Below are 25,406 nucleotides of genomic sequence, written 5' to 3'. Positions count from 1 at the left end.
TGCTAGGGCCATGGGCCTGGAACTGAATGTTTTTAAACCTGAGTCTTTGGAGATCCACGCAGAACACTGTTACAAGGCACAAGTGTTGCTTGCAGGTGTAGTCTATTCACAAGGAGCAGTTTGCTCACGAGTATTCTTTTACTCCTGAGGAGGAGTTCCTTGTTGCGCATGCTGGTGGCTGACTTAGCCTACACCTTCAGCCCGGATCTTTGCTGCTCAGGGCTTAGTGTTGGCCCCTGGCCTACCTCACAACTGCTGGACACAGGCTGCTTCAGGTCAACCTCTAAAGAGGATGCCTCCAGTTTGGACATGCTGCCACCTTCACTCCACTGGGGATCAAGGCAGGTGATAACAGCCATAAGATTCCAGGCTCTTCCAGTTCTGCAGCTGCACAGGGGTTCTCCCCAGATTCTGGGTCAGGTGGGATCCTGACAGGAATACATATGTGCATCCTGATATAGATGGGATGTGGTTTTGAGTGTGCATTCTTTTAAAAGCAATGAGGTTCAGAAAAGACAGCATTTGTGCTGGAATGTACAACTGGATGTGAATTTAATTTAGGTATGCAGTTCATGTAATTATTATTATTTATTAAATTTATATACCGCCCTTCATCTGAAGATCTTAGGACAGTTCACAAGATAAAAATAAAGAATAAAAGCACAAAATGAATAGTTAAAACCAAAACAAAACATAACCCCCCTCCCACAAACACACGTAAAAGACCGAAGAATATTAATCAGCCAAAGCCTGGTTGAAGAGGAATGCTTTTGCCTGGGGCCTAAAGATGTCTAATGAAGGCGGCATTCCACAAACAGGGAACTGCTGCAGAAAAGGCCCTTTCTAGACTTCTTGTGGAAGAGGGCACAAATAAGGGCCTCAGATGGTAAATGCAGAGTCCAGGTTGGTTTATATGGGGAGATATTGTGGCCCTAAGCTGTTTAAGGGTTTATAGGTCAAAATCAGCACTTGGGCCTGGAAGCTAATTGGCAGTCTGTGCAGTTTGGCCAGGATCGGTGTAATCAGGGCTTTTTTTCAGCCGGAACTGACCGGAACTGAGTTCTGGCACCTCTTTGGTGTGTTCCGCACCTCTGTATTGTTATGGCACGTTGGCACATCGCTCAGGGCTGCGGGCCAGAGGCTGCGGGCATATGGCACTCTGTGTTGAGTGATGGCAGCTGTGGGTGGCACAGCAGTCTGTGTTGCGCGATGGAGGCTGTGGGCAGCATGGTGACTGGTGCGGTGTGGCAGAGGGTGGTGGCATATGAAGGTTTTTAGGGGCTATCTCCCCCCCCCCCAATGCTCAACAACTTTGGCCGGATGCTCCCCACTAAAAAACAATTTTGGGTGGGTGCTCCCCTAAGAAAAGGTCAACAAGTTCTGGCACCTCTTTTTCTAGGGGAAAAAAAGCCCTGGGTGTAATACGCTCAAACCATTTTGCCCCAGTGATCAACCTAGCTGCTGAATTCTGCACCGGCTGAAGTTTCTGAACCGTCTTCAGAGGCAGCCCCACATATAACACATGGCAGTATTCTAACCTTGAGGTTACCAGAGCATAGACAACACTATAACTAATAACATGCAAGACTTACTTTCCTCAACTATTCTCTCTCTCACACACCCCAGTTTATAGCATTTTTGGTTTCGGTTTTGTTTTGTTATGAACATTCTTCATGGAATATTATTACCGCTGAGTAAACTCAGCTGTTTGATCTATATATGCGCTATGTGATCTGGAAGGGGGGAAACCCCACAAGACTTTGGTCTTCAGTCCTAAAATAAATAGGACATAACTGTTAGCTCTTTGGTTCAGGGCAGCTGATGACTACCAGACTGGAAATTTTTGGCTATGTTGTTGTTTAGTCGTTTAGTCGTGTCCGACACTTCGTGACCCCATGGACCATAGCACGCCAGGCACTCCTGTCTTGCACTGCCTCCCGCAGTTTGGTCAAACTCATGTTCGTAGCTTCGAGAACACTGTCCAACCATCTTGTCCTCTGTTGTCCCCTTCTCCTAGTGCCCTCCATCTTTCCCAACATCAGGGTCTTTTCCAAGGATTCTTCTCTTCTCATGAGGTGGCCAAAGTATTGGAGCCTCAGCTTCACGATCTGTCCTTCCAGGGAGCACTCAGGGCTGATTTCCTTAAGAATGGATAGGTTTGATCTTCTTGCAGTCCATGGGACTATCAAGAGTCTCCTCCAGCACCAATTTTTGGCTTACTCAATAATTAAAAATGAATGCATTCTTCTGGATTACTTGTTATTTTGCCTTTTAATATCAAGAATCCCACAGTAAATTCTTAGCAAATGTACCTTCCATCTTACCTTCCATAATCTCTTCAAAATTTTAATTTCATTTTGAATCTGCGTATGTCTAATATGCTCACACAGCTTAACAATTTTGTTGACCTACTACCTTTAATAAATGTCACTTGATGCCAAGCACTAACCTTTGCTTAAGTCTGCAGTGTTTAAGCTCAATGATTTGGCAAACATTGGTATTTCAAATGAATACAATTTACTATGAAGTTACATACCGTAAGTTATTAAGAAGCTATACCTAATAAAAAGCCAAGAAAAAGAGTATAAGATTCTAAAAATTGCTAGCACTTTAAATAAACAAACTCCACTTTCATATTTCGTAAAGGGAAACCACATATTCAGAAAACAGTGGGGGTGATCCCACTTTCACTTTAATTTAGCAAAAGTTGATCATTGTGACGAACTGGAGAGTGTTGGAAGGCCTGAAATGGATCTCTGGATGTGTAGTGATTGTGGTCTATAGAGTTCAATACAAGCCACTGAGATAAGAGTCTGCCCCGTCTGCAAAACCTTGCTCTTTTATGTGCACAGTCCTGCCCGGGGTTCAGCTACTTCATCATCTAAGGGTGTTTTTCCAAATGGAGCCTAAGAAACATTAGCAGATCAGCATACATAAAGCAGAAAACCTATTAGCCAACTCATCAACATGATGTGGCAAATAATTTCTTGCTTTGGCAACTCATAGGCATCTGATTGGCCAGAATGGAGAAGAGTACTGTACTAGGATAGACCTCTGGTCTGATCCAGGAGAGTTGTTCCTATGTACTGTGTGTTATTTTATTCAACATCTATAACTGTCTTTACCTGTTTGACTGCACCACCATGAACTTTGGAAAGGGAGTGTAAAACTGTAAAAAGAAAAACATCCCGCTAAGGCAGGCATCCCCAAACTGCGGCCCTCCAGATGTTTTGGCCTACAACTCCCATGATCCCTAGCTAACAGGACCAGTGGTCGGGGAAGATGGGAATTGTAGTCCAAAACAGCTGGAGGGCCAAAGTTTGGGGGTGCCTGCACTAATGCATAAAGGCAAAGGTAAAGGGACCCCTGACATTAGGTCCAGTTGCAAATGACTCTGGGGTTGCGGTGCTCATCTTGCTTTACTGGCCGAGGGAGCCGGCGTACAGCTTCCAGGTCATGTGGCCAGCATGACAAAGCCACTTCTGGTGAACCAGAGCAGCACACGGAAATGCCGTTTACCTTCCCGCCGGAGCGGTACCTATTTAACTACTTGCAATTTTGATGTGCTTTCGAACTGCTAGGTTGGCAGGCCCACTAATGCATATTACTGCCAATAATAAAATACATTACTGTATGGGCTTAATGAACATTTATTCAAACGTTTATCCAGAACAAGGTCAGGGTGATTCAGTAAGGGCGCTTCATAGATGGGTTTCAAACACCAGCACTCATGCCTTTTAAATAAGGCCCTTTTTGAAAGATATAGAAAGGAGAATTATGTAACAGTAATTGCATTTCTCACAGCCTTCAGCTTTCACATCCTCCATTTTATAACCAGGAAATCTACAATCAATAACACTGTGCAGTATGTTTCTATTTACCCCACTTATTCTTATACAGTCAAGAGGTAGGGATAATAAACAATGTAGAAATAGGAAGCAAATCATGAGCAGAAAGTTACATGTTCCCCTAAGCAAGGCCATAACAACTGGGTGCTCTTAGTTCTGGTTAAAGAGAAAGAGGTGATTCCCAGCAACAGAAGTCCTGGGCAAGAGTGACCTAAAACAGAAATTTTACCTCTGTCAGTTTTTGGTCAAAAGCTTGCCCCATGGATGACCCAGTAAGCGGAAAGCAGCACAAACCTATACAAAACTCATGGTTGGATTTTTCACATTTCTAAATTTTGGAGGATAATTACATTCCAAACGATATACTAGACGAGGAGGTGCAAATTAGTTTAGTTTCCATCCTTAATATTTTCTGAACTGGGAATTGCCATATCAAAGTATTTTGATACATGCACACACCACACACACACACATACACACTCCAATACACGTACCAGGAAACTAATTCATATCCTGTCTTGCATGAAAGCAGACTTGCAGATACAGATGTGTAGCATAGAAAGTGGCCTTGAATATAGTCTTGCAAAAAATATTTGAGATGAACCTGGGGACCCAAGTTAAAAAATTACTCAGTCACCTCTGGGAAAGGTCACTACTGTTCAGCCCCTCTCTCTAAAATGGGAATAATGATGTTCTACCTCCCAATATTAATTTTAAGAGGGCAAAGAGCAAATGATTTGCATATAATTAATATGAACATCAAAAATCAACAGCAAGCTAGAAGTAAAAGTGTTGCCAGACTTAACACGTGCAGAGTTCTACATTAAGTAAGATAGCCCCAAAACTCAGCATAGGATGCCTGCCGAAATTTCTGCATTGCAGGGGTTTTTGACCAGATGAGCCTCAGGGGTCCCTTCCAGCTTCAGAATTCTATGATTCTATTATGTGCTCATCCCTATCATAGCCAACTCCTAGGGATCAAGGGGGTCTTCAGTCCTCCCAATAAAACAATTGAGGGGGTTGCTCCCCCCATTGCCATTCAAATGGCATGTGTGCACTGTGCCATGTGATCAATTTTGTGGGATTCAAGTTGGCCCCCCTGATCCCCATTATATATCAATGGTCTGTAATATTAAACAGAATGTGACAGCCTCTGCTCATGAGGAGTTATCAGTGTGTGCTCCAAAGCTGCTGTACCCACACAGTTAATTAGTAGTAAATCAAAATGTATTTCTGCTCCAAAACATTAGGTAATTGTTGGAGAAGGAGGGTTTTTCCAGTAAAGCAAGGGGACACTGGCCTGGAGTCAAGAGTTGCAGCTTCCTAGTTGTGAGCACCACTTCACCTCCCAAAAGAAACAGTGGGTACTATTTAATAAATAGTATATGGATTTTTGCATGCTTCAAAAATATCAAAGTAACAGGTCTCTGAATTGGGGGAGAAAATTAAAGAAGAGGAGATTAAGCTGAGGGTTTTTTTTCATTTTCTTTCAAAAAATCTAATTAATTTGTCAGTGTTCTCTGAGAAGACAAGCCTTTAATAAAACTGCATTGAGAAATGAGAGTTAAGGGGAACATGTTAAAAAAGTAAATTAATAATATTTTCAGCAGGCTTAGTTTCCTTAAAGGCAAATAGCAAAATCTAGCTGGATTTGTTGTACAAAAATCAAACTTTGATGATATAATATAATCCCGGTAAGAATGCTTAAAGGGCCAAGTCTATGAAGAGTGAATAATTCTATTCACTTGTGATACAACCATCTAGTTTTTCTTTAATTACCTACCGTATTTAGATTCATGAGAACTCATTTAACATATAATTTACATTCTTTCCATAGGAGTGGTATTCGTATAGTGTGCATTAATGAGTTTTAAAATAATTATGTTTATTCCATAAGAGTGGTATTTGTAGAGTGTGCATTAAAGGGTTTGAAAATAAAATGAGCTATCTAAAACATTTCCCAGTTGCTTCTGTCTGCAGAGTGCATTATGTTTGTCCCAAAGAAGTCCTGGCTACCAAAAAAAAATCCAGATGCAGGAAAGCAGATTGTCTCTGTGGCTAGGAAAATGCGCAGGGGCTGAGGTCCAAAGGGTTCGCAGCACACCAGGCACTTCTGGCTCATTTATAGGACACAGATGTCAAACTTAAATTGTATCATCAGAGCCCCCAACCTCACCTTCCTAGCAGAGAAATAATGTTACATGGTTATGTCATGAAGAACTCTCTCACCCCAGTCAAAACAAAGCAAAGGGGTCTCCCCCCCACATTTTTTTAAATCCGGGTTTGAAGGGCCCAGAAGGCAAAGAAGGTTTGCAGAAAGAAAGAAAAATGAGAGCTTCATTAATGTGTAACTGTGAAAATTTGGATCCCCTCCAGACCAATGTCAAAGTTGTGTGCTTGTTCTGTGCCATTTTGTATCGCAAACCCTATGTTTTATAGCTCTCAACAAACTGAGTAATTGATCCTCAAACTGGGGGACACAGGTGCCCTCTCAAAAGCTAACATTGTCTGATTCACTCCAAAGCGATGCCAAACCTTTGCACTGCTTGGAGCCAATCAGACATTGTCAGATTTTGAGTGCAGTTAACTACAGTGGCATGAACTAGGAACTCAGTTTTTTAGGATCAATTCCTCATCTTGGGAGCAGGATTTGTGATGCAGAAGAGTTAGAAACTATTGCAAAGTTTGACACAGTTTTGGAGTGAATCGAACAACGTTGGCTTTTGGAGGGATACCTGTGTACCCCAGTTTGAGTATCAATTACTCAGTTTGGGATGAGGTACCAAACACAGAGTTTGCAGTACAAAAACAAGCACAAAATTTTGGCACCAGTTTGATGGGGGTCCAACATTTCAGAATTACACTTTAATGAAGCTAAAAATAAGAAATAAGAAGCGGGGAGAAGATGGAATTATTTGATGTCACATCCACACCACACATTCAAAACACTCTTATACCCCTTTAAAAGTCATGGCTCCCCCCCCCCCAAAAGAATCCCAGGAACTGGAGTTGCAGCTGTTGGAGGTAAACTACAATTCCCAGGTTTCTTTGTGGAAAGCCCAGACAACTAAAGTGGTATGAATGTGCTTTAAATGTATGGTGTGGATGTAACCTAAGTTTAAGCTTTGCAACCTGTGACAGAGACTTTGCCAAAACTCACTTCTTATGCACTTCATGCAAACAGGATTGTGTAAGGGAAGGATTGTGACGGAGCGACTTGCATAGAGTGATTGAACTCCATAAGGACCCTTTAAACCAGGCATCCCCAAACTGCGGCCCTCCAGATGTTTTGGCCTACAACTCCCATGATCCCTAGCTATCAGGACCAGTGGTCAGGGTTGATGGGAATTGTAGTCCAAAACATCTGGAGGGCCGAAGTTTGGGGATGCCTGCTTTAAACCATGAGACTCTAGGGGTGAGGACTCTCAACATTTAGAAAAATTGCTTCAAGCTACTCTGATACCGCAGTATAGAACTCTAATGAATAAATAAGAGGAGGCTCCTGCCAAAATCTGTGTTGCCATTCACAATGATAAGGCAGCTTTAAACAAGAGCCCTCTGCCTCTGTCATTATTTGTGGATGTTACTGGCCATTCAGCGATGAGCTCAGTTTAAAAGCTGGGTCCGCTTAAGAAATCAGCTGTCACGACTCCATGCTTTTAGAGGTCGCAATATTACACAGAGATTCTGAATTATTAAATGCAGAAGGGGAAAATATATTTTTCACAGGCACAGTGCTTCTTTTGCACAAATCATTCCCATAATTGCTACACTGAGAGCTATTATGCAAAACACAGTAGCAGAATGAAAAGAGCCATGATTCCTTACCTGTATTCTTCTATGAGGATTTAAATACCACTTTAAAGGGTTAGCATAGTATAATAAAATTGGTTAGCAGTTAAGAGCTGGGCTCAGAAGCAACATTCCTACTCATCACCTATGATACCTCCTCCATGTGCCTTAAGCCTGTCAGTTAATGCAGCACTATAAAGATGCAAAGAGAAGGAGGGAGAAAAGGGCAACTTGCCAACCTCACAAGTAATTATGGAAGAGAAAATTACATAAATCCTTTCCCAATTCTAGAAGAAAGCTCCTTCAAAGACAACCAATTATATATTTGGACCTTTGTCAGGAAAAAAGGTGGGGCACAGTGGTACCTTGGCTTAAGAACTTAATTCGTTCCGGGGGTCCGTTCTTAACCTGAAACTGTTCTTAACCTGAGGTACCACTTTAGCTAATGGGGCCTCCTGCTGCCGCCGTGCGATTTCTGTTCTCCTCCTGAAGCAAAGTTCTTAACCCAAGGTACTATTTCTGGGTTTGTAACCTGAAGCGTCTGTAACCCGAGGTACCACAGTATAAATAAATACATAATACAGTGGTACCTCGGTTTAAGTACACAATTGGTTCTAGGAGTCTGTACTTAACCTGAAGTGTACTTAACCTGAAGTGAACTTTCCCACTGAAAGTAATGGAAAGTGGATTAATCCGTTCTAGACGGGTCCGCGGAGTACTCAACCTGAAGCGTACTTAACCCAAAGTATGGGTGCAATTGGTTCTGGAAGTCCATACTTAACCTGAAGTGTACTTAACCTGAAGCAAATTTTCCCATTGAAATTAATGGAAAGTGGATTAATCCGTTCCAGATGGGTCCGCGGGGTACTTAAACTGAAAGTACTCAAACTGAAGCGTACTTAAACTGAGGTATGACTGTAACAATAATAATTTGTGCTTTAAAAAAATTAAGAGTTGTAGTATCACTTCATTTTTGCTAGGTGAATCTTGATATGATTTTATTTGATTTAATATGCCACAGCATATTAATCTGCCCTGAGATCTTCAGATTAAGATATATATTTGCATTCCGCTTTTCCAACGATAAATGCTGAGCTCAAAAATGCTCACAATAATCACACTAGCATTTTTTAAAACCTCAAACATTGCAATCATTATAATATCAAACACAATGGCATATAAATAAAGCAAACAAGAGCAACAGATTCATTAAAACAATTAATACAATTTAATAAAGTTACAATAACTCATATTGTTATCAGGATACTTGCTACTCATGTGGAACCTTCCTCTAGAACAATAAAAAATGGATTTGATAACCCCATGGTTATCAAACACATTGTTTTGCAACACTACAATGGGTGGAAGACTCTTTCACTATCTATGAACTGTAAATACTTATGCAGAAGTATACATTAAAAAACCATTTGGGATGGGTGGGCAAGGTTGTTAAGTCAGTGACAGCTTTTGTCACCTTGGAGGAAAAGGATTATCTGGAGTCATCTTTATTGAAGTTATAACTTATTGCATTTATCATTGGGCTCTGTTAGCACAGGAAGATCCTCTGGCACAGATTTAACCTACTGCTTGAATCAAAAAGGCAGAGTTACAAAAATGGCATCCCACATAGAGTTCTTTCGCATCATGTGTAGTAAAACTTTTCTGTGTTGTGACATCATCACACTGTGTGCTCCGTGTCCCTTGCTCCACATCACTGAGTGCTGGTGGCAGGACAGGAAAACACACAATATGACAGCATCACAACAGAGGGTTAGTGATCCAACATGTTACAAGAGAGAACAGAAGGACTTGACAAGGAGATGCCAGTTGCAGCAGCAGCCTCATGTTGAACATGACCTGTGTTTCTGACCCCCCTCCCTGCAAAAAAGAGGGGGGGACAACCCAATGGAGCCAAGAGCTTTTAGAAAGCTGCAAATGCAAGTTCATCATGAAGATAAAAAGGGGGAAATTATCTGCACAGATTATTATGGATGTACCTCTCATGGTTTCCTTCTGTGATATGATACAGACGATTAGCACCTCCATCAGCACATGCTCTCAGAACAGCTGGAAGGAAAGGGAGAAGCTGTCAAGAACCTGACATCATAACCAAGGAACAAATTTATTTACATGGAAATATTTCCTACAGCACAGTATAGCTCCGTGCCGAAATGACAGAAATACTTATTTCGTTAAATGATGTACGTACTGACCTTCAGCAGGGCTTCCAGGACTGTTTACAAAAATGATGAAAAACACAAGAAAAACATAGCAACGTGCTTAAAAAGAAAAATAAATTAAAATACAGTCAACACTACAAGGATAATGAACATTGGTGGTGAAAGAAAAAGAACGAGAGAATTGCACCACCTGGGTATCACCAGCCATTACTGTAAAGGGACGCATGGCGCCTGTGAAGGCTGGGCAATGTCAGCTTTTCAACATTGCAATGTATCACCAGCCAAACATCGCGATCTGACAATATACCACAATGTTGAAACGGAGAAACAAGCTGCATTGGCCAGGAGGCCTCAGCAGTCCTTAAGGCAGAGCATTCCAAACTGTCTGTCACGATACTTTAGTGTGTCAGCTGCAGTGTGTAGGTGTGTCGCACGAACGCTCCCCGTGCTCCTCCTGGGCCTGGAAAGGGGTTAGTTTAACCTCTGGTTTGCCAGTAAAACTGAATTACTGTTTCGCGAAATGATGCATGTCTAAAAAGTGTGTCACCAACATGAAAAGTTTGGAAAGCTCTGCCTTAAGGCTTTGGCAATCCTTAAGGCTTTCATTTCCAGTTTCAACAGATAATGAAAAGTAATAATTGTCCCTACACCAAACATAGTTAAAATACACATCAAATATTTTATATTAAAAAACAGCACTTCAGCACAGCTGGAGCCATTTCCCTTTATAAGTTACGAGGTCGTCTGAAACATCTTAATTCTTATCTGAAGAAGTGTGCATGCACACGAAAGCTCATACCAAAATAAAAACTTAGTTGGTCTTTAAGGTGCTACTGAAGGAATTTTTTTATTTTACTTCGACCCAGACCAACACGGCTACCTACCTGTAACCATCTTAATTCTTGAAAGCACCAGAAAAAAGTCTGATAGATCATATAGGCTGCTCATCCAGGAGAGCCAGAAATTAATTTTTTTTTGCTAACTGGATTTCCTCGAATATTTTTGCTCTTAGCACTTCAGTTTTTCTGTACAGTACTTTAAAAGTACTGTAAGCAAGTAATTATCCAAGGTACTGATCTTTTCCTAGCATGTTAATGATTCACATCAGTATGAACTAGAACCAAAGGTTTTCTCGCTAAATAGAGGCAGTTAACTGATGGGGAAAGGGTCAATAACTATTATTTTCATAGCTATGGCTCAAATTGTGCTTGGTTTTCTTAAACAGCAAGTATTATAAATAGTCTTTCACAAATGAGAGCTGGGAAGGAAAAATAACAGAGTATACAAATTGATTACTTTTGATGCCCTTTAGAACTCCACAGATGAGGCTGCATTATCAATAATGATCTCAGAGTTAGAGTCTTTGGAAACTCAGCAATAATTCATACATGTGTATTATTATTATTTCTTACAATAGTGCTGTAATGTAGAAGTTTGCTGGCCAAGACAGAAGACTGCATAAATACACGCGCCTTGGATGTTATATTGCTTACAATCTTCCATTGGCAATAAACGCTTCCATTGCTTGGTAACATGATTACTTATCATGGGATGTACTGAGTGAACTCATTAAGAAGCACTTCAGACACTGCATTTTAGCTGTTCTCCCAAGATGCCTTAAGCCAGGGGTTCACAAAGGGCATAGGGATGGCAAGTATGGCAGAAAGAATCAAGGACAATCAAAGAACCATTCAGACATTTCAGTGTAGTACAGGATCAAAATATTTTTTTAAAGAGCATCAGGTGATACTGAGGACCATCATAGCTGTCATCCAGAATAGCTGTTTGAACAGTGCTGGAGAAGAGCAATGGCTATTCTAAAGTTCTCCATGACATATTGTTGTAAATAGGGATTTTCCACTCTGAAAAATGTGAGAGATCAGAAGAGAGAAAGCCTTCTTTGAACTAATGAGGAGATGAGAGTTTGTCTCAAATTAGACCTAGATTACCTGGCAAAAGCAAGCTCAGCCCTCTCACTGAGCTTGTAAAAAGCTTGTTTATAATTATATTTTTGGGAATAATTCATGTTACTATTTATCTGCATTGCTTTATACTTTCTGGATGCCTCATGATCATATTATAAAGCAGTTGTATTCTATGCTGTAAATCAAGCACTACTGGTACTAGGAGTTGTTACCTTATGTTTTCCAATGTATTTCTTATCAATAATAATAATTAAAAAAAACAGTGAGGCATTCAGCAATTTTTTATTGTGAAAGTGTGGTCCAGAGAAAAAAGTTTGAGAACTTTAAGTTTAAGCCTTAAGTACTTAGCTAAAAATACAACAGATCAAAGTGAAAAACACTGCAAACACAAGTATCACATAAGCTTCACTCATCAAGGAACCATGGTTGGCTGCAGGTTCCTGTTGAGACTCCATGGCAAGCTAGCAATACGTGAAATGGTTACCCAACTGCTACTTCATATTCCCAATTAGGCGAGTTCCAATGTACTATCTTCAATTTCTATTTGTTGCTGCCAGTTCCACAATGCCGCTTCACAAAAGGATAAGGCAGCAGCTACCTTGGTTCTCTTCTTCAGCCTAGTTACTGCAAAAATGCAGTAAGACCTGCACCAGCCGTTCATACTTCCAGGAGAAGAGACTGACCAGCATTGCTCTCCCCAACATTTGCTTTTTGCTGCTGTCAGCCTTCTCTGGAAGAGAGGACCAGGAGTCAACTGTATGTCATTACTCTCCACTCTGAACTGTGTTTAAGCCAGACTCCTTGGACTGCAGCAAAACTGGTACCAGAAACGTTTTTCTCTGTTAACTCTCATTTTTGCTTTGTATTTATGTACTTAAGTTCACACCGTGTGGGTTTTCTTTCGTAATATTGAATTTATTATGTCTTTGCTAAATTGTTGGGTTTTGTTATTTTGAATTTACTGACATGTTCTGCATTTTTAATGCTTGAATTTCCAATGTTGTCTACTCTAATATTTCAGATGTTTGCTGTAAGCCACTTTAGGCATTGCTCATTGTGGGAAAATGGCATATACGTAAAATCAACCAATCAATCAATGCTAACCCTCTGTGAGCAGTTAGGCAGTTAGAGATGGGAAGCAGGGTAAGCTGTAACTTGGAAACTCAGTTCAATCTCTCCCTTTTACACCTAACTGTCCTATAGCCAGCAAGCAGTGACAGACACAGATTCTTTGGGTGCCGAGGATAAATTTTGTCCCAGCGGTAAAACTAGAGCCACTAGACACTAATCTAAATTCATTTACCTAATGTTCCTCCTAAAGTTCCAGGACAATAAGAGGGGTCCCCAAAAGACTCTCGAGACACAATTCAGCCTCAAGACAACATGCAGTGGTAAATTTCATGTTGTGTATTGTGTGAAGAATTACTTCTGTTAATACTGAAATTACTACTGTCAGTCCATTTCACTGTGTTCAGATATTTCGAGAAAAAAGAATTAAAATTTATAATTACCCTCCTCTCTCCCAAGTTCAAAATTTTATAAACTTCTATCATGCCTGTCTCCCCAGTCTTTTTTCTGAACTCAAAGGTGTCACTTTCCTTCATCTGAACTTTCAGACATTTTATTAAGCAGCTAATTCCTGACCTAACAAAAGTGGTATAAGTGCTGTATTGTACATGTAAAGAAGTCATTCCAAGAAAACATATAAATCAAATAACAATTTAAAAAGCCAATTGAAAATGTGAATTGCAGATTCATATTTCCCCCCAAGGCAATTATTTAAGTCTGTCAGTGAGATGCAGATGCCTGTGTTCTGACAGCATTTCTGAAGTTTTAAAATTAGGTTGTTTAATAATTCAGTTTGAGTGTTTACAAACGCCAAGTTTTGATCATGGCTTTTTTTCCTTCTTCATTGCCTGCTTCTTTGTCCGCCACCCCCCAAGCGGCTTTATTGATTTCTGACAACAGGAAGACAAGCAACTCAGAGTACGATAGAAGGCCCCCCGCCAAAAGTGATTTTAATTGCGATTCAGAATTTCCATCACACAGATTTTAAAACTGAAGAAACCTGTCTATGATGCAACTTGCGACAAATGAGAGAAAGAGAGAGAAGAAATTAAAGAGGAAAATATCAGAGAAATCAGACATACCGGTATTTGGTAGTTCACTGTGAATGTTGTAGAGGGAAAAGTACACTCATTTCAACTTACTGCTGCTCACCTGCCATTTACTGCAGCTCACCTGCAGCTCACCGCCAGGGGCTTCATAAACTTCCTCTTTTTGCTGTTTTATTGGGACTGTAAACAAGAGGTGGGCTGCCATATCTTTGGCAGGCTATAATATATGGCTAGTGGGCTTTTCTCAGCTTGATGGGTCACAATTGATGCAGGGCTGGTTTAAAGTGACTGTGTAAGATCAACTTCTGCTTCAATAGCCAGTAGTAGTGATAAGTATAGTTATTTCCTCACCAGCTGGTTTCTTATATTTCAGAATTTATTCACACAAACCCTCCTTTGCAACCATGGCTGCAGGAACACAAAGCAGAAGCTGTGATTCTAAACAGGAGCCTATATGGCATATTGCCTTGAAAGGTGCATGCAGCAAACAGACCCTGAATTGCCCCATCTGCATTCTGGGTCAAAACACCACACATATAGAAGTCCCATGTTGGTTTCTACTTCATGGAAATACTAAAATGTGAACAGAAAATGGGAGCAGCAGGACACTATCTCCACCTACATCCCAGTTCCTGACAACTGTGGAGGAAGAAGGTTGGCGGTAGTGGGGAAAGAGCTTTCCCCAGTCTGTCTCATAGTCCATTCTGCAGGCTGTCACTGCCTCTGGTTGAGCAAAGGGTCTGTGGCCAGCTCCCCTCTTCACTTGCCCAGCGATGGTGGCAACCTGAAGACAGGCTGCAGCATAGCAGGAGCATATACCCCCCTGCTCCCCCCTTCAAGCTGTCAAACAAACACATATTTTGCAGGCAGATTCAATAGTGTGATCTTGCCACCACCCCCTAGAAAAGGGGAGGGGAACACTGTTTAAATAGCTCTGACAGGTTCTCCTACTTTTATTTGTTTTCATAAATTGAACTAAGCACAATGGGCAAATTGGCAAATCTAGCTTCTGCTGTTGTATGTTTATGCAGTATTCATTTAATAATGCAGTCTGCATTAACGCTACTACAAATGATTGAAAGGGACAGTTTCTTATCGCCATAGACTACATTTCACTACAAATCTCCTACCCCAGGACTCACCCCCACTCTATTGTCAATTATGACTTTCTTCCACTGAACTCTCAAAACTTGTAACAAAATCGTATTGTTCCATTTTTCTTAAAAGCAGATTAGAATATTATAATACACTAGCTGACCCGGCCACGCATTGCCGTGCTGTGGCCTGCGATTCAGGCGCTCACCCTCTCCCCCCTCCGGCCTAGTGGGGGCCTGGCAGGGGCCTAGGAGTCTGGTAATGGCCGCCTTGGTGGTTTCAGTTGCTCGGTTGATGATGCCATTATTTGGCGCCGCCCTTCAGAGCTTTTGCTGGTGACAGCGTGCAATCTGCCTTTCTATTGGATGCTGCTGGAGTCTTCAGAGTGGGCACCACTTTTTTGCGTTTATTCACTATTTTAGGTGTGAAAGCTGTGCTTTTTTGGAATTTTTTTATGCCAGATCCCTCACTGATGGGCATGGAATGTTGTGGCCAAATTTGTTACATTACAGTTCAGCGGTTACAGAGAAAGGCTGTTTCATCCGCGTGCACAATGCCTATATTTTTATATAGATGAATCTAACCCAACTAATATTATGCTGAATAATAATCCAAAATAACCTGCTTTTCATATGAAGAATTTTAACCTGAAAAGATACCTTAGTTGCAAGAGGCTACTATGCAAACTATGGATAGAAAAGATATACTACAGCAAGCAGAATATTCTAGCCAGCACAGAATTGTTTTCTAGAATATATTTTCTAATTCATTGACAGGGTACATTCTACTCCATAGTTCACCTCACATATGCCTGTATATTTTTTCTCCTCTAAGGTCTTTATTGAGTTGGTACGCTCCTGCAGAGCACGTCAAAGGAGGCAATTTCTCCTTTCAGATCTCACTCAGTTCTCATATGCACATAGTTTGTTTCAATGCATGGCTGCGCACCCAGGACACATCATTAGTTTGTGAAAGAATATGAGAACTAAATAGGCAGAACACGGAAAAAATAACAGGTATATAAATAAAAAGGAAGGAAGGTAAAACGGGCAACTGGAGAAATAAGAAGGAAGAGAACGTGCTTGAAATTGTCAACTTCCTCTTTAGAATAAATTTAAAAAATTCCTGTCACTACAACAGGCAAAATGTGTGTGAAAGCAAGGGACCTCATGTATGTGCCACTAACCCTTAAGAACCAGCTTCACCTTATCTGTACGGTCCTGTTTCAAGATTTAGTTCTTTGTCACATAAAATGTGACAGAATCTTGGTAACAAGAAGAGACAAGATTCAAACATTGCACAAATGTAAAAAACAAAATCCTGTGTCGAGGAATGAAATGTAATAGGAAGGCTTTCAATATTTGACATATACGGAAGAATATTCCAGGTCCAATTTAGATTACTTATGGTCTTGGCTTGCTGTTTATTTGGCCTCAAACGAAGCTCCCAGGATGGGATACTGGGCACTGAAATACGGCTGAAGATTTCTAACAAACAATTCTCAACCTTATTTTTTCAATGGCAGTTAAAGAAAACTGAGCCCAGTTTCAATATATGTGTGAGGGAGATAAAATTCCTTCTCTGATAGTCTCAATCAACCCAAGGCAAAGAAATCCAATCAGTAGACTAAATGGAGAATTTCATGCAGGCAAAGAAACATCATCAAAAGCCAATCTACACATTATGAAGAATTAGTTGCAGCTTTCTATACTATACTATTCTGGGAGTGGGTATCTCTCCAGTTCCTTGCAAGTAATAAACTAGCAAATCAAGGAGAAATATTTAGAGTGACCCTCTCCATGATATCTGAGCTTATGATATGCAGGATTTTTTTTTTAGTATAGGGCTAGTGAAAAATAGGGCACACACCTGTAATCTGAAGAATTTCACCCCCTAGTCTGCCACTTCATTCTGCATAATGTTTAGATCAGCTTTTAAATGTTATCATGTCCTTGCAGGCTCAAAAGTTCAGCTCAGTAAGGAAACAATTATTCAGAGCCCTGTGAAGTCAAGCTCAGACTTTCCCAACCTTCTCTGCCAGTTCAGAAACTGCTTATTTCAATTACAGTACTCTGTAGATTGGTTCCATTTGAAAATGGTAAATTTAAAGATTCCTCATGGACCACTGCTAATCTGTGACTATCTAATACATGGCTGTATGCTTTTGCCTTCCAGGCATATTCAACATTGATATGTTCTCATTGCTTTGGATCCACAATTCAACTGTGTTAAATATTGAGGAGAGCTTTTTTTCCTCTTCTGGGGCCTTCAAATTGGACCATCATTACCTATTAAGAAATATATATATATAGAATACCCCATGCTGCTATGCAATGGAGCTACAAGAAGCTCACTCGAAGAATATTGGTACCTACAACCATACACCCTTATGCATTCTGCTATAAGAATTATAATGAAGTATAAATAGTACTGCAAAAGGGTGTGTGTGTGTGTGTGTGTGTGAGAGAGAGAGAGAGAGAGAGAGAGAGAGAGAGAGAGAGAGTAGTGTTTCATGATTTTTCCCTTGCCCATTTACCTCTTTCAAATACTATCCATTGCCTGGTCACAGCAGCTGCCCCTGCCCCTGTTTGCAGCTTGGGGGAAAGTGGACCACCTACTGAAGCAAAATGTTGATTTCTTGCAGAAGCAATCTCAGCTAATCAGAAATTGCGGCCAAACAGATCTGTTCATGGGAAGACATATTGAGTCCAAGTCAGGGCAGGAGCCATTATTCTTATTCTGGATAGTCTTTTTTTAAAACACACACATACAGAGAGACGGGGGGAGGGGGGCGTAATGACTCAGTTCGTACGCTATGCTAAGCCAAACCAAACCAAACCAAACCATGGCTTCATGTGAATGAGCAGACTCCTGGAGAGAATATTTATTTACTAATACCCCACGTTTCTCCCAGAACAGGCCCCAAAGCAGTTCACAACACGAATGATAACAGATCCAATTAAAAACATGTTTCAAAGTCAATATTTAATCTATCAATATGAAATCAATATGAAAAACATTGTTACCCTACTAAAACAGTGATGAATTTGAACACTCAAAACCATTTAAAAGCACAATGACAACAAAAGAAAAGAAAATGTACAACCCCCACCCTCAGAAGACCCTGCTGCACCAGCCAATAGAGGCCAAAGGCCTGCCTAACCAAAAAAGGCATTTGCTTGCCAGAAAAAGGAAAGCAGAATGGGTGTTGTCAGGGGACCTTCCTACAGGGAACCTCTCCCCCCCCCCCAATCCTGCTGACCAGCACTTCGCCCAGTGAGAGCAGCAGCAGCCGGTCAGGTGGGGGGAATGAGGAAGTTAGCGGGATGGAGGAGGCAAGGCTCAGTGATGTGGGAGAGCCCATGCACCGCTTGGACCAGCAGGTAGAAGGGAACACGCAGGCCCTTCTGGTGCCCGAATTAAGGCGCACCACTAAACGTAAGGTTGGGAGGAAGCGTTTCGGGGTGCCCAAACTCTTATGCTGGTCACGCAACAGGAAACGTCCACTCCCAGATTCTGCAAGTGACTAGGAGGTCATGTTTTCTGCTATCTCTGCACTGTAAATATTATGCGCAGCACAATAAAACCGTTAAAGACCAGCACGGACTTGGGCATCTTTACTCGAGAGTAGATGCAACAACACCATTACGGGGGGGGGGAGCCCACCCTCCCATGAAAGAGAAAATCACAACCACTTTCCTCCTCCCTGGTTGTTCCACTGCCGTGATTTAGCTCTCTCCAGACAAACCATGAGCTGTAGCCAAGGGCTATCCTGTGGTTTGCAGTTCAAAGTTTGTCAGTAGAGCACTAAACCACAGCTCTGGGTTCAGACAACACACTAAACCAAACCATGGCAGCTCAACACTGCCACAGCAAAATAACTGGGCAAGTGGCTGCCACATGAGGCTATGAGGGCCTCATGTTTATTGCTCATGCTAAGCAATCCATGGTTTGGCTTAGCATTCCATGTAATCAAGAACAGTGCCATGCTGCCAGATCCAATGGCATCACCAAGTCAAATCAGAAGGCAATGCTTCCTAGCTTCAATCGGAGTGGACAGTTTTTGTCATTTTGTCACCCACAAATTGCTGCTACTGAGAGAATGTGTATCACAGGGTAAAGATTTTCTTGAAATGTCCTGCCTCTCCCCATACAAACTAACCTGGACCCTGTGATCACCATCCGAGGCCCTTCCACAAGTGCTCCGGAGGGTGGCAACACAAGAATGGGCCTTTTCTGTGGTGGCTCCCCACTTATGGAATGCTCTCCCCAGGGAGGCATGCCTGGTGCCTTCATTACTGTAAACCACCTGTCATCTTCAGATATATAAATTTAATAAATATTTCAGGACATTCCTAATTATGCAGCTCAATGACATGGTAGTTGTAAAACCCCTCTAGGAATTTGGAAGGAAGGAAGACATCATGCCAGTCAGAAGCAACAAGCCTGTTATGAAATTCATCACATAAAATCATTACAATCAACTGTGGAGCATGCTCCTTAATACCTACTGCAGAGAATTTGCTCAAAGACCACGAGCAATTAATCATGCTAGCTGTCAATGGATAACAGCCCTGCATATTTTTGAACACCACCATCTTGTAAATTACACATCCTGGGAGAAGCAACGCGGCCGGTTTTATGGTTGCTTCGCTCTACATAGCGCCAGTGTTTGCTGCGGCTGAGGCTGCCATTACGTTACCCTGGTGTATTTATTGCACTAATCAGGAAGGCTAGCGAAAGCAAGACATGCATCTCTGAATATGGAATGGGCAGGTGACTGCGGTAAACAAGGTTTCCTTGATCTGTGCTCCCTGCAGGATCTGGCATGCAGCACCTAATTCACATTAGCATTGGGTAGTTTATTGTTCAGTAAACAAACATATTATCTCTCTATGGGCTTCTTTCAAATATTTGAGACTAGCTCCTTTTTGTATTTCTGGTAAACAGTCTATATTTCTGATGTAATAAATACAAATGCTATATTTCCATCTTTGTAAAAGCTTTTTTAAAAAGCCACAATTCTCAATCTACTACTGTTTCCCATGACAGAGAATAAGAGTTTTAAAAATCTGGTTGAACAGCTGCCCTTTCTGCCTAAGAACTTCTTTTCCTTGGTGCTCTTTCAGCAAATCAAAATCAATAGCTGGGGTGAAGGAGGTGGGTAAGTCCTTATTTATTCTTCCCTTAGACTCCTGTAGGCTCGTATTTATTGCTGCAATGAAGAATGACAGCACTCCCCTTTACCTACAATTTATTAGATATTTTTATTTTTTTCTGAAAAAGTGAAAAGGTTACATATGTTTCTTTCTGTTTATACATTTTTGGATTGTGGTGAAGTGGAAACTGTTGGTGTCCTTTCCAGTTATTTATTCATATATTGCATTTGTGTGCTACTCAATCTTTAATACAAGGAGTTCAGAGCAATATGCATTTTAGCCACACAACCGTCTGTGAGGTAAGCTAGACAAATCGGCAGAGACTTGCCCAATGCCGTTCAGTGAGCTTCATACCCGAGATGGTCTGAAAACTAGGTTTACACACATAACTCCAATTCACTTTCCAATACACCAGGGATTAGTCATACTTTCCATCCCGTGGGAAGAATTGAGATAGCTGGAAATTACCAAGTGCAGGTGGTACATGGAGGCAGAGTGTGGCGTAATGAGCTGGCAATTTTCTAGCGATAACTCATTCATCTTTGGAAATGGCTACACTATTTACCAAAGCATTTTTCTTGCAGCAAGCAGTTCCATAGTTTAGCTTTCCTCAAGCTAAGTACAGGTGTATGTCTCGAGGTTATTGTGACATTTTAGGCAGAATTTTCTGGTCCTCCAAGTGGGGTAAAAAAGCACTAAAAATCACTGCAACCCTCCCTCCCCGCCCACATGCCCTGGGTTGCTGTGCGTAAGAGAAACCTGGTGGGCAAGCAGAGGACAGGCCCATCTGCTTCATCCAATCAGGTCTCTGTCACACATGCCAGGTCAAATCCACCATCCACAATCAGGTCGTGGATGGTAGTGGTTTCATTCATCATTGACCTGGCATTACACAGCAACACTTTCAGGTCCCTTGTTGATTCCAGTATCCTTTCGGCCAGAACCAGACCTGGAGGCAGGGATAGTCCTCAGACAACGACTAAGCCTGTCTCCTCGGTAATGACATGGTCTGGTCAATGCAGAGCTTTCAGCCTTTCCTTCTACAGTACCAAAATGTCTTGGGCTGATCATAGCTCCTTCTCTTCCCCCCACTGCCCCAGTTTAAACTGTTTTTTTTAAAATATTGCCACAACACATAATTTATGGCTTTTTGAAAAACGGGCAGAAATCTGATTTTTACCATTTTTAGCACCAAATCTACACAAACATGTTTTGAGGCCAATCTACAAATTATGTGCGGGGAAATTCAGGTTTGACACTGACTATAGTCAAAACAAGTGTGCATGCACACGAAAGCTCATACCAATAACAAACTTAGTTGGTCTCTAAGGTGCTGCTGGAAGGAATTTTTTTTATTTTGTTTTATATACAGAGATATGCAGCTAATTCTCATTCTCCACCAAACATACCTGTGTAATACATATTACAAAACCCACATTTGTCTTCTTCACCTGTTATGTTGTTATGTAGGCAGTTACAAACAACAATTACGCGTTTGAAGCAGCTCTTATGATTTTTCTACATGTCTCCCTCAGTCTCTATCGGGCACAGCTACCAACTGCAGAAGGGGAGCTATAAGCTCTGGAAGATGTCTGAAAAGCCAGCAATCAGGTGCTACCACAATCCAATATGGACAAGAGAAAAAGTGGAAAGAAAGAAAGATCTGGTAGTGATCTATGGGACCTGCCAAAAATATTATCCTATTCCTGAGTAGAAGAACAGGTGTGAGTTAGTGAAGTCTGACAGGATTTGCAGGGCATCCATCCATCAGCTCTTGCTGCAGCTGGTCCAGTGGATGAGAGGCAGTGAGATGTAACAATATCTGATAGGCTACGGAAATAGTATGTCAGGATTTGCATCACTTGGTCAAGGACTAGTTTTATCATAAAGTAACTCCTTAGGCAACAGTTTCTGGAGGGGCAGCATATTCATTTATTTAGTATTTTAAAAACCTTTCTCTTCAACAAAACATTCAAGGCACTTTGCAAAAATAATAATAAATTCAATCATCATTAAATGAATCTAGCTAAGATTGCACCCTTGAACAGCAGTAATGCTAAAATCCTTTTAACATATGCGGTGTTTGTTTTTCAAACGGGGAGTAATTCAAACGTTTTTTCTCATTTACTTGCAAGGTGCCGGAAGTAACCATGAACACCTCCCTTGTTCTCTTAGAAGGGCAATGGGGCCCACCTGAGAGGTGCTGGAACTGAGTTCTGGCGGGGGAAAAGCCCTGCTTGCAAGCTTGGATGCACACACACACACACACACACACACACACACACACACACACATGACTTACTGTCTGAATCATTGAGAACTACTCCTAGGATTCTGCTGGATGTGTAGCTTTGTTTTATTAGGTCAGGTGCCAAAGGGGTCAATTTAGAAACTAAACTGAAGAGCAACAATGCCCACTGTTGAGTCAGGTTGCTAAATGATGGTGGCATGCCTTCCTTCTGGTTGACTTGGCAAAGGTCTTCTGCAACAGCAGGTCCTTGAGGGGTGTCAGAGGGTGGCAACCTTTCCGTCATCTGCTCCACCTGTCAGACCCAGTGAACCTGCATTGAGGGTAAGCCCACAAGGGGAGTCCACGGGGGGGGGGCATGTAGCTCAGGTCCCCTCAAACCCGGAAAAGAACATGGCAAGATCAGTTATCAGGAGATGGTGGATAATGCCTGGTTGGTATGAGGAATTTTATCTGCTGATATTGCAAGAGCAATTTCATACCTACTTGGGGGGGGGGGGAAGGCAGAATACATTAAGGAAATCATAGTCATCCCAAGAAATAACAAAGAAATTATGAGTGGAACACATTAAACATAATTAAAAGGAACCTGCTTGTGATTATTAAGGCTTGATGGAGATATTGTAATGGAATTGTTAATAAAATGCTTTAAAACCGCACCCATCAACTTGTTCTGTCTGAAATGTGGTTTTGATAACCCAGCAGTAACATCTCAAGAACAGTATTAGGCTTCTACTCCATATTAAACGAGAATTCAATTACTGTATGATACACTATGTGTAGCCCCGCTGAGATTATTTTCCATCCTGCATGACAAACATTGTTATTTTTCTATTACTAAAATAAGTTATCTGTTTCAAGGGGAGAAAACACATTTACAACGTAAGAGCTAACTGTACTTTTATGGGAAATGAAACTAAGGGAATTTTTGTCAACAGCGTAGCTTGCATTTTCCTTTATTAATTTGCTCAGCATTTATCCGGTCAAAGGATGAAAAGTTTTGAATCCATTTTGTTTTGTCGAAACTCCGGAGTGGCCTTCAACATCCACAATGGATTCTACAATCCACTACATGCATGTGCAGTTTGAGACATCAGAGGCCTCTGACCAAATGGAAGGAAGCATGGAGAAACCTCACAAAGCTCTTTCAGGCTGCATGATGCCTCCTCTACTCTACCGTGTTTCTCATATTATAAGACATGTCTTATATTAATTTTTTCCTCAAAAAACACAACATGGCTTATTTTCAAGGGATGTCTTATTTTTTAATAAAGTGCACGCGGGCGCTGTTTGCCGGGCTTGTCAAGCCCAGCAAACAGCGCCCGCCGATCTTTGGTGACAGGCGGGGGTGGGGGGAGAGCGGAGAACGAACTCCGCTTTCCCCCCCCCCGCCTGTCACACAGCACAGGTCCAAAGATCGGCGGGCGCTATTTGCCGGGCTTGTCAAGCCCAGCAAGGAGCGCCCGCCGATCTTCGGTGACAGGCGGGGGTGGGAGGAGAGCGGAGAACGATCTCCGCTTCCCCCCCACCCCCGCCCGTCACACAGCACAGGGCCGAAGATCGGCGGGCGCTGTTTGCCGGGCTTGTCAAGCCCAGCAAGGAGTGCCCGCCGATCTTCGGTGACAGGCGGGGGGAGAGCGGAGAACGATCTCCGCTTCCCCCCCCACCCGCCTGTCACACAGCACAGGGCCGAAGATCGGCGGGCGCTGTTTGCCGGGCTTGTCAAGCCCAGCAAGGAGTGCCCGCCGATCTTCGGTGACAGGCGGGGGGAGAGCGGAGAACGATCTCCGCTTCCCCCCCCACCCGCCTGTCACACAGCACAGGGCCGAAGATCGGCGGGCGCTGTTTGCCGGGCTTGTCAAGCCCAGCAAACAGCGCCCGCCGATCTTCGGTGACAGGCGGGGGTGGGGGGAGAGCGGAGAACGATCTCCGCTTCCCCCCCACCCCCGCCCGTCACACAGCACAGGGCCGAAGATCGGCGGGCGCTGTTTGCCGGGCTTGTTCTGTATGCTGTAAATTCCCTGTGTGAGATGTTTATTTTCCCGTTTGCTTCTTCATTGTTCTAATCATGTCTTGCACAGCATCTCTGCTTCCACTTTTCCAATCTTTCTCTTCTTCTGTTGAAATTCAAGCTGTGTCATTGTGCCATCTTTATTGTTTGTGTCTGAGTAAAGGAATAATCTGGCATCTAGCTATAGCTCTGGGCGAGTTTCCAGTTCTCCTTATCTTCTAATTCTTAGACCTCTAACTGTTCTCTTTTTCTCTTCTTGTTTTTTCTCTGTTATTGTTTAGGGAGGAGGCTTGCTAAATAATTTATACAGCAAATATAGCATAATTAAAAAAGGGTAAAGCTCCCTTCCTCCCTTACATTCCTATTTTTCAACGAAGGAAATATTATTTCCAGTTTGAAATGTTGCAACCCAGTAGCTGATTCACTTGGCAGTATGTAATCTTGACCTCTTCATCCTGCACACGTCTGAAAATTAAGAGCCAATTTCATCCTAATAATCAGTAGAACCTCTGCTCTTAATGGCTGCATTGGTGGATTACCAATATCCGAAACGCTTTTACACTCAGTGTCTCGTGCCTCTCAGATTCCATGCCAGAGCGAGAACCAGGTACTGAGACAATATGCGAGTGAAGCTCACTCCCCCTGAGCCATGGGGAGAGCTTGCAAGGACAATGACTCCCAAATAATCCTTGTTTATTCTCCACAAACAATCTCCGCTAATGTGGGAACTGCATTCATTAAGGAGGGAAGCACTGGAAGTCCCTACAATACAAATTCTAACACCAATGCCTTTAATTGTGGGCATGTCTTTTACCTTTCCGTAATGCGAAGGGAAATTAATTTAAAGCTAGGAGTATGGATGAGGTTTCACAATCCAGTTGCACTAATATTGTAGATAATTTATTTTAATTGTTTTTAATTTGTTATGACATGTTTATTGTGTATTTTGCCAAAGAGCTCAGGACATCCTGTGCAACCCTAGTTTCCTTCTCGGTAGTGGCACCCGCCCTGTGGAACGCCCTCCCAACAGA

At 42.0% G+C, this 25,406-nt stretch overlaps 1 protein-coding gene across 6 annotated transcripts in view; it reads right to left on the bottom strand.

Annotated features, from left to right (window-relative positions):
* TPK1 (thiamin pyrophosphokinase 1) overlaps positions 1–25,406 on the bottom strand; it is a 207,881-nt gene that overhangs the window by 119,756 nt on the left and 62,719 nt on the right. For all 6 annotated transcript variants that reach the window (XR_009558356.1, XM_035101357.2, XM_060280546.1 and 3 more), the window contains one exon: positions 9,638–9,707. Coding sequence is in view for 4 of the 6 variants with exons in the window: in XM_035101357.2 (XP_034957248.2) it covers positions 9,638–9,707 (70 nt within the window). In the remaining 2 variants the exon portion in view is untranslated. The remainder of the gene's footprint in view (positions 1–9,637; positions 9,708–25,406) is intronic.

The sequence above is a fragment of the Zootoca vivipara genome, chromosome 12 (assembly GCF_963506605.1).
Source record: "Zootoca vivipara chromosome 12, rZooViv1.1, whole genome shotgun sequence".
Classification (NCBI taxonomy): Eukaryota; Metazoa; Chordata; class Lepidosauria; order Squamata; family Lacertidae; genus Zootoca; species Zootoca vivipara.
This window is presented reverse-complemented; position numbering and strand designations above follow the sequence as displayed.